The sequence below is a fragment of the Emydura macquarii genome, unplaced genomic scaffold (assembly GCF_026122565.2).
Source record: "Emydura macquarii macquarii isolate MOO-44397 ecotype Brisbane River unplaced genomic scaffold, CSIRO-AGI_Emac_v2 contig_383, whole genome shotgun sequence".
In the NCBI taxonomy this organism is placed as follows: domain Eukaryota; kingdom Metazoa; phylum Chordata; order Testudines; family Chelidae; genus Emydura; species Emydura macquarii.
Window position 1 is genome coordinate 4,203,535 of NW_027130520.1, and position 10,638 is coordinate 4,214,172.

At 40.8% G+C, this 10,638-nt stretch overlaps 1 protein-coding gene across 1 annotated transcript in view; it reads left to right on the top strand.

Moving 5' to 3' along the window:
• Positions 1–10,309, top strand: part of CPQ (carboxypeptidase Q) — a 240,020-nt gene extending 229,711 nt beyond the window's left edge. The window contains exon 8 of the mRNA XM_067536932.1: positions 9,820–10,309. Coding sequence (XP_067393033.1) covers positions 9,820–9,980 — 161 coding nt within the window. The 3' untranslated portion in view covers positions 9,981–10,309. The remainder of the gene's footprint in view (positions 1–9,819) is intronic.
• Positions 10,310–10,638: the final 329 nt, after the last annotated feature.

A 10,638-nucleotide genomic window follows, 5' to 3' on the forward strand; every position in this document is an offset into this window, starting at 1 on the left:
TCCACATCCCCTCACAATTGCAGATGCCAGGAATCCACACAGGGAGATCCACACCTGAAAACTTCCTGTGCACCAATGAACAGGAATTTGGGGCCATTGAATCTATAACTAAGTGGATCCACCATGTATTCCTCTATGGAGGAGAAATATAGGAACGTCAGGCACAATGTGGCGTGGTTGTGCTCATGATCTGTGATCTGAGGAAGAAAATTTTCCTTTCCACAGGACTAGTGAATTTCTCCCAGTGCACAGCACAGTTAGTTAGTCAATATGCCAGAATTGGGATTTCCTCTTTATGTATGTATCCTTATGCTGTGTACTCTGTTTATAAGAAGTACAGTATCATATGTTTCTACATATCTCATTGTTTACTGCTTAAAAGTTGGATTCCTTTTAGGACTCAATACTGTTTGCATTTCTCCCCTGAGAAGTAGCGTTAAAGTCAAGGAGAACTTGAGGTTGACATTGAGATCAAGAAGATTTTCATTTTGTTTTTTAAAACCATCTTTTGTTTATGGTTGACAGATGTTGGTTACTGGTTCCCCACCATGCATGTGTTCAGCATGGTGGGAAAAGCGACTTCATAAATAAAAATGAGATTTTTTTTTAAATCCTTCTGCTTGGATTACCATTTTACCAAAGGCTCTCTCTGCTGCTATGTGGGTGGATGTGAATATGTTCTAGTTCCATCTATCTGTATAAAGGTGTTTGGAAGAAGTGAGGGAGTAGCTTTACTCGTCTTAAGTTGTTGTTTACGGGGGGAGGGTTCAGCTTCACAGACTTTTGGGGACTTCAGGGCACTTCAGACTTTTGCTTACAGTTTGATCAAGCAAACAATGAAAGGCAGTATGGTCTGCTGAATAGGGCACTGTCCTGGGAATCTGGAGTTCTGGTTTCTGTTCCTGGCTCATCCACTCACCTGCTAGGCAACACTGAGGATGTCTCTTCTCCTATGTGTATCTCTTTCCCCTTCTACTCCCTCATGTCTATTTAGATCAGGGGTGGCCAAACTGTGGCTCACAAGCCACATGCAGCTCTTTTACAGTTAACGTGCAGCTCGCGGCATCCTCTGTGTGCCCCCTCCCCCAGTCTGTGCCTACCAGACTGAGGTGAGGAGGTATGGGCTTTTGCCCTCCGGGAGGTACCTGCCGGAGCCCAGTGCTTCAGCAGGAGCAAAGCAGAAGCTCCAAGCCCCACTACCCTGCTGCAGGACTGAAGCCCTGAGGCCTGGCAAGCCTGCCCTGGCTCTCAAACTTCTGAAGATTGTTGCATGTGGCTCAGAGGGTCAGTAAGTTTGGCCATCCCGATTTAGATTGTAAATGCTTTCATGCAGGGACTGTCTCTCAATATGTGAATGTACAGTGCCTAACATAACAGAGCCCCAATCTCTCCTAGCTCCTCTGGGAACTATTGTGAGTTATTGTTTGTATTACTGCTTGCAAATCATTATCGTTCATTAGGCTGGCAATTTAGATGGACACGGCAATGTACAATAGAAGATCAGTACCGTACATCTAGTGGGTCTTATTTACAATCTAAAGGTACTGAACCATGAAGACACAGTACAAACAAGACAGAATACACACTGAGTGAGGAGCATCCATTACAGTTTGAAAGGTTTATGGAATAGCTGGGTTTCCAGAGTTTTCTTGAAGATGGAGACAGTGGAAGCATAGTATATTAGTGGACAGGCCATTTATATTGTTGATCAGCAAATGCATGGTGATTTTTAAGTACCCAAGATAATTTCCTTTGGTATTATTTATATTTTGTATTACCATAGTGCCTAAGGTAATCAAAGTATTAGCCAAAAGACAACAGATAGATGCAGACAGACTGATGGGAGCATACAAAGAAACAGAGAGACAATATTGGTCAGCAAAATAGACTGTGGTATCAGCACACCAGCAGCCTAACCATTGCCGGACATGGAGCAGCCATGGGGATATATCTCAGAGAACTCCAGTTATTGTACAAGGTGAATAACCTCTCCTTTTAAACAGGGATTTGAAGGAAGATAATTAGTTAGCTGTGTGGCATTTACTGGGAGCTCCTGCCAAACATGAGTGGCAGAAGGTGAGAAAGCATGAAAGTGCTTGTATGGATATTTATCAAGTAGGTGATGGAGGCGATGGCATGGTGGGTGGATCAGAGGCAGGAGTTGACATAAAGACATAAAGGGTAACAAGAAAACATTCTGTACATACATTAGAACCAAGAGGAAGACCAGGGAAAGGGTAGCCTATTACTCAGTGATGGGGGAAAAACAATAACAGAAAATGTGGAAATGGCAAAAGTGCTAATTGAGTTTTTTGTTTCAGTTTTCACCAAAAACGTTAGTAGCGATTGGACAGCAAACATAGTGAATACCAATGAAAATGAGGTGGGATCAGAGGATAAAACGGAAAGAAAAAGTTTAAAATTACTTAGATAAGTTAGATGTCTTCAAGTCACCAGAGCCTGATGAAATAGAATATTCAAAGAGTTGAGTGAGGAGAAATCTGAGCCATTAGCGATTATCTTTGAAAAGCAGTGGAAGATGGGAGAGATTCCAGAGGACTGGAAAAGGGCAAATATAGTGCCAATCTGTAAAAAGGAAAATAAGGACAACCCAGGGAACTATAGACCAGTCAGCTTAACTTCGGTACTGGGAAAGATAATGGAGCAAATAATTAAGCAATCAGTTTGCAAACACCTAGAAGATAAGAAGTTGATAAGTAACAGTCAGCATGGATTTGTCAAGAACAAATCATGTCAAACCAACCTAATAGCTTTCTTTGACAATATAACAAGTCTTGTGGATGGGGGGAAGTGGTAGATGTGGTATAGCTTGACTTTAGTTAGGGTTTTAATACTGTCTCAAATGATCTTCTCATAAACAAACTAGGGAAATAAAACCTAGATAGATAAAAAGGTGGGTGCATAACTGGTTGAAAAACCATTCCCAGAGAGTAGTTATCAGTGGTTCACAGTCAAGCTAGAAGGGCACATTGAATGGGATCCTGCAGGGATCAGTTCTGGGTCCGGTTCTGTTCAATATCTTCATCAATGATTTAGATAATGGCATAGAGAGTACACTTATAAATTTTGTGGACCATACCAAGTTGGGAGTGTTGCAAGTGCTTTGGAGGATAGGATTAAAATTCAAAATGATCTCAACAAACTGGAGTCTGAAGTAAATAGGATGAATTTCAATAAGGACAAATGCAAAGTACTCCCCATGGGAAGGAACAGTCAGTTGCACGCATACAAAATGGGAAATGACTGCCAAGGAAAGCATACGGCGGAAAGGGATCTGGGGGTCATATTGAATCACAAACTAAATATGATCAACAGTGTAACACTCACAAAAAAAGCGAACATCATTCTGGGATATATTAGCAGGAGTGTTGTAAGCAAAACATGCGAAGTAATTCTTCCATTCTACTACAAATTAGAGAAAATCCAGAGAAGAACAACAGAAATGATTAAAAGTCTAGAAAACATGACCTATGAGGGAAAACTGAAAAAATTAGGTTTGTGTAGTCTGGAGAAGAGAAGACTGGAGGGGTGGGATATGGTAACAGTTTTCAAGTACCTAAAAGATTGTTACAAGAAGGAGAAAGGTAACTTGTTCTCCTTAACCTTTGAGGATAGACAAGAAGCAATGGGCTTAAATTGCAGCAAGGGCAGTTTAGATTGGACATTAGTAAAAACTTCCTAACTGTCAGGGTAGTTAAGAACTGGAATAAATTACCTAGGGAAGTTGTGGAATCTTCGTCATTAGAGATTTTTAAGAGCAGGTTAGACAACATCCCCTGTCAAGGATGGTCTAGATAATACTTAGTCCTGCCATGACTGAGGGAACTAGACTAGTTGACTTCTTGAGGTCCCTTCCAGACCTTTGATTCTATGATTTCAGTAGTGACTGAGATGATAGGGTGGGTATAGGCCACAAAAGACCTTGGAATAGCTTACGTTACATGGGATACTGGAACAAATGTTAAGCAATCAGTTTGTAAGCATTAAGAGGATAACAAGGTGATTAGTAATAACCAAAATGGATTTATCAAGAACAAAGCATGCCAAACCAACATAATTTCCTTTTTTGGGTAGGGTTATTGGCCTAGTGAGGGAGGTCAGGAGAGATGAAATGGGAGTGTCACTGGGGCAAGTGGAGGGATTAGAGAAGGAGACCAGCTGCATCTGTGACAGGGGAGAAGGAGGAGTGAGTTGTCGTAGGGGAAGGGAAGAAAAGCCAAGGTGGGGAATGAAGGGCACATTGTGTTTTGTCAGTTTGCTCATGGAAGAAGTTGGCGTGATCCCATGCAGAGAAAGCAGGGGAAGGGAGGAGGAGGGGATGGTTTGAGGACTGAGTCAAAGGTGGTGAAAAGGCAGCAGGGATTACAGGCGTGAGGTTCAATTAAGTTGGAAAAGTAGAGGTTTGCTCTCTAGGAAGACAGTAGAACTGAATGAGGAGAGAACTAATTTTTAGTGGATGAAGTCATCCCGGTCAAGGGGTTTCTGCCAGAAACTCTCTGCAATGTAAAAACAGGAATGGAAGAAGTGGATGTTGTGGGTCAACTAGAGCTGGGAGTTGGCAAAGCAAATGTGAGAGAGAGGCTAAAGTTAAAGGTGAGGGAAGTGAAACATGAAGAGAATCAACAGCCATATCAATGGAAGAAAAGAAACAAAGGTCAGGGAGGAGAGGGCTGAGAATGGACAAGAGGCTGAGTGACAGGGAATGGGGGGAGGGGGTTGATGCTGAATGAGAACAGATACTGGTTGGAGAGGGGGAACGCAGCAACAGTGAGATATAGCAGCTTGGCGCTCTCTGATATGTAGGAAATGAAGGAGAATGGAAAGAAGAGCCAAGTGAGCACTCTAAAAAATGTTTTTTGCTATTCAACGTCTATAGATATGATGTACAGTAACTTCCCTCCTCAAAGCTGCTTCTGTTTTTAATTAGACTGTCTTTGAAGAGGCTAGTTCAATATCTTGTTTAATAAGTGGGCATTCATATCTGTTGCAGAATGAATCATCTCATAATCAGTACAGACTGTGTCTTTCTCAGACTGCAGGTCCAGAAGAAGGGAAATTGTCTCTTGAATATGAACTATATTTCTTTGTAAATCAGCATCCTTTGGAAAAGGATCAGCAAATAATATTTTGCACTTCTATAGCACCTTCCATGTGAAGACCTCAAAGCACATTAATGAAGCCTCTCAAAACGCTTGTAAGGCATGTTTGCTATTCCTTTTACAGATAGGTAGCATGGAGCCAGAGAGGTGAAGTGATTTTCCCAGTGTCACATGGCAAATTATTGACAAGTCCAAGAACATGACACAGAACATCTGATACCTAGTCTCTTTCTCTAACCACTAGGCAACACTCCTTGCATTAAGGACTCTTCATTTATTAATGTCTAATGTGTGTGGTAGGTAATGTCATAATCTAAATAAGAAATACTTCAGTCAGTTTTGTGGGGAACAACAGATTGGGTTAGAAACAAGAGAATGTAGAATTTATGCCTTGCTGATTTCTCAGCTTTGTTTCTTTTCACTTTCAAGCTGTTTGAAGTGGCGAGATTGGTGACTTCTGAGTGGGTTTTGTTTGACAAACAGAAAAGCTTAACAATAGAGCTGCTATCTTAATACAGAACAAGAGATTCCAGGATTCACTATAATCAATCAAGTTACCCATATGGTAAACAGAAAAACATTTTATACTAAAATCATCGTATCTTCTGAACCATTGCATAGAATTTAAGACCATTCTATCCCTTTTATAAAATTCTATAGGATGATTTTTTTTTTAAAGTATAAAATATTTTCTATTATTAAGGTTAAGATTCTGTCACAGGTATTTTTAGTAAAAGTCAGGGACAGGTCATGGGCAATATACAAAAAAATCACAGAAGCCACGACCTGTCCCTGACTATTACTAAAAATACCCTGCGAGGGAGGGAAGAATAAAGCTATGAGGGCTTGCAGCTGCTCCAGCCTCACTACTCCAGTGGGCTGGCTGGCCGATCAGCTGTTGGGTGGCAGCCCCAGGGGCTGCCATATGCTCCAGCCCTGCCCAGAAGTCACAGAAGTCCTGGAAAGTCATGAAATCCATGACCTCTATGACCAAATCGTGTCCTTATCTATTATATGCTGTTAGTTTTTAGAGTAATGTGTTTTGGAGCCTATTGAATTTATTTAGAACCCAGTGTAATAAAAAAGGATGAAATCTATAGATCAGGGGTGTCAAACTCGCAGATGGTGTCAGGCCAAATTCACATAAACTGAACTTTACAGAGGCCATGCAATACCCGTCGCCGAAAAATTCGGGCCATCTTCCCCTTTTCGGCAGCGTGGCATCAGCCCTTTTCAGCAGCGGGATTTCGCGTTGGACCCTCTTGCCGGACTGACTGCGTTGCCGCTTTAAGGGATTTCAGCGCCAGGGTTCAGCGGAGGAAGGTATTGCCGCTTTAAGAATCTCTTAAAGTGGCAATGCCCTCCGCCAACAAATCTCTTAAAGCGGCAATGCCATATGCAGGGAAATACTGTCAGCACCACTCACTAACACTGGCCAAACGCAGGCCGGATCAAAAAGGTTCGCAGGCCAGATGCGGCCCATGGGCCATATGTTTGACACCCCTGCTATAGACCTTTCTAGTATTGTACAACTAAATGGGCCAGATCCTTGCCTATACCACAATGGCTTCATGCTGGTGGAGCAACCTAAAAGTTTCCTAAAGCCAGCTTACCTGGCCACTGGAGGATCATCTCTGCATGGGGCCCAGAGGCCAAATGGAGATCCTGCAACATGCGCCCTCCTGATCATGGAGCATGGCCAAGACATTCCTGCACCTCATCACTCTCTGGCAACCATAAAGGCCTTCTGAGGTTCCTGGCAGCTAGAGTGTGAATTTAGAATGGCCTCAGGTTTGGGGAGGGAGGATATGAAAATGGCTTAGAGCCACATTTGCACTCCCAAGCACTCCTTAACTAGAACTGAGTATTGGACCCATAGGAAAGTTTTCTCTTACACTCAGACATGAAAACGGATTTTCTCTTGTGTTTCTAGTTATGTATAAAATTGTTTACATATCTGTTGTCCTAGGGTTTTTTCATTGACCTTATCAGATGCAATTGAGCCCTGAATTTAACAATATACAGTATAAGCCATTGAAGAAAAGAAAGTACAGTGAATGCAATTTGTGATTTGTTCTTTTTTTTAAAAAAAAACAAAACCTATTTGCAACCCACTTGTTGTCTAATTGTTTTGGTGACAAAATATTATCATTTTATGATTTAAAAAGAAAAGTAAAGGTATTTTAGCATTTTTGTGGGCTGTACTTTACAAGATAAAAGATATTTTTCTCTGAATTAAGAATAAACACTATTCTATCAAGCCAGGATAAAACACTATTCTATCAACCCATCATTATTATTAGTGGAGTGTCTATTATGCATTCCAAGCAAGTAATATGTGCCCTGGTTCTTGTAAAAGATCTGTTTACAAAGATATAATGGATTTTCCACAGCTGTTAGACTGAAAGTGCATCTTTAGTGAAATATTTTCAGCAGTTAATGTATAACATGTGTTTATATTTTTATCATAATAAGTCCTTATAGTACATTGAAAACCTGTAGAAATTTGCACAAAGTGATAGGGCCATATTCAGCACTTATTACCCATCTGCCCCATTGACTTCGCTGGGATTGCACTGGATGTGAGTGGCAAATTTGACTTAAACTGCTTACGTATATGGCACAAGTGCCAAAGGAACATGTTAAAATGAAACCCATAGCATCCCCAGATAACAGCATGCTACAAACAGCTTTTTTTCTTTTGTATCTTCTGTCTCCCCTAAAGAGGAGCTTCCTTTTTGACAGTTATTAAATTAATTCCCTTTTCTCCCCCTCGCCTCACAATCTAAAATAGCAGTGGAAACAAACCCAATCTCATTAATGAGAAATGCATGTAATAACAGAAACTCAGAGCACATTTCATCAGACTCAGTGACATCCTAATCCAACTACCATTAAAGTCAATGGAAAGATTCCCATTAACTTCAGTGAGAACTGGACTAGGTGCTGAATTATGATAGAATATGATCAAAATATACATATTTCAGCAAGAATATTTGGGAATATAGAACTGCGCTGAGAGATTTTGCTTTCATTCTCTACAAAGGAATGAGACCTTTCATAGAGCCCAGGCCAAATCAGAAGAGAGAGCCTTGGAAACATTCATAAAAAGTTTATTGAAATACATCATTTGCTACAGACTGTTTCCAGAACTCTTACATAAACATATGAGAAATGTATTCACAAGGTTATACAATCAAATGGCCTTCCATCTGAGGTTTGTCCATAGTGCCTCTCAGCACAGCATCTAAGCTCTGTCTGCATTTCTGATTGGAGGCTCTACCTGACACTATGGCAGCATTATTACTAATTATGTTTATTATGGTAGTGCCGAAGGACCAATGAAGATCAGAGCCCCATTGTGCAAGGCACTGTACAAAGACAGAGTAGCAAATTGTCCATGCCCTGAAGAGCTTCCAATCTAAATAGATGAAACAGACAAAGGGAAAGGGATATAACATACAAAAAGAGCAATTGATGTGATGATGGCACATGTCATTTTAGAGCCATGAGGTCTTTTTTTTTTTAATTGTGGGAGGTTTTGCTAGGAGATGATTACCTAAATGGAAAGACAAGACAAGGGAATGGAGCAGGGTCACTGAAGGGATGAGAGGGCAGGAGAGAAGAGAAAGGAGGGTCTGAAGGTTAGGTGGAGTGAACCTGAAGTGAAACAATTGGGTGGGAGGGAGTAAAAAGCACATAAGCAACCAGCACAGGGCAGCGACTGTCCAGAATAAAACCTGTAGAAAGCAGTCTGATGACATCATCTGTGTCCCTCCTGCAGTACCTGGGGAGGCTGCTTCTGGGCCTGCTCTTGCTGACTTCAGTTTTTTTGGCTCCTGGGGTACCCCCTCCTCGGAATTACTTTAGTCCACAAGCCCCCATAGTTCGGGGGAGTGAGGTGCTGCATTGGTCCTAGTGTCCTCAGAAGCATCTCCCCTGCACAGTTCTGGGTCCAGGGATTGCTGGGGGCAAGGGTGATCCTGGCTGACCCTCCCTGGACTCTGGCAGATTGGGCCTTGCAAGTGCCGGGGTGCAAGGGGTTGGTAATGAAACCCCGCTCTGGGTTATCTGTGGGGGCGGAACCTGGGAATTCTGATCTAAAAGCATGAGCCCTGACGGCTTGGTGGCCAGGTCCAGCAGCCCAAACATGGAAGCAAACTCATCAAATGCTGTCACTCTGACTATATTACATTACCACAATACAAGTAATAATAAAGAAAAGAGTAACTAGGTACTAAGAAGTCATCAGTGCAGCTGTAAATACATGATAGTTAGCATCACAAGAAAAGTAGCAAGCTATTTCAGATTCATCAACATTAAAAATGGAATTACCCTACACTTGGGATAATTATATTAACGTTCTTAAGTTGGATTCCTGTGCTCTGTATATAGAAATGCATTTATACTACTGTTGGTGCAACAGAGATGTTAAGGGAAATACTGCCTTTCCCTTCTATGTTATTTTACATGATTGCTGTCTCATGTACTCACACAAAGTGCTAACATGATGTAAAATTTGTTTATACTAAAATGCTGAAAAATCCCATGTTCTATGGCTCAGTGAAATTATCATATGGAAATTTACTCTGTTGCATATGGATTTAATGAAGACCAGCACAGGAATAAATTCATGTTTATGTTTATCTTAAAAATATATGAATTCACATAATGAAGAATTGCCCATTTTTCTCTGTAGGTGCCAGCTTGCGTGATGACATAAGTAAATACTTCTGGTTTCATCATTCCCAAGGGGACACAATGACAGTTCAAGATCCAAGCCAGATGAATCTCTGTGCTGCTGTTTGGACTGTCATCTCCTATGTAATTGCTGACATAGAGGAGAGGTTGCCAAGGTAATAAAAAAGCAAGAAAGAAGACTTATATTCTTCAGTCCACTAATGCATGTGGTCCACAGCTGTGGGAAATTCCTTTTTCACCCTGATTTTTGCTGATTTTTGTTTCTGTTCTTTGACCTCAAAGCACATTCCTTTTACATGGTCCTGTTTCTATTTGCTGACTTAATGCCTTCCATTTGTGACTTTTATTTCATGTTCCTTCCATTAAGTATATTTACCCTCTAATCAATGGCTGAAGTCTGTCTCCTAAAATTATGGCAGAATAGCCATCTGTAAATTAGTAACTCTGTATAACAGGAAAATACACTGAATAAACCTGTTGCATCAGAATAGTAATTTTACTGTGTTTACATGTAATGTGTAAAGGTTTTTTTTAGTTTAGACATTAGAATGATACATTGTCACTAAAACTGATCGCATGCTTCCATAGCTTTTTAAAGTAATGCAATGTTCAGATAGTTTTGGGGTTGTAGGCCAGGTTAACCCTTGATGTTACAATTGGCTTAATGTCTTAAAGGTGCAATAGCTAAAATAGTATAGCTTTAAAATTTTCCAAATCCATTCAAATCCGATTGGTAACTCTTACTGAGACTTCAGACACAATGCATAATGAAATCTTAGATGTGGTGAAGGTTAAGGTTGTTCAATTCACACTTCAT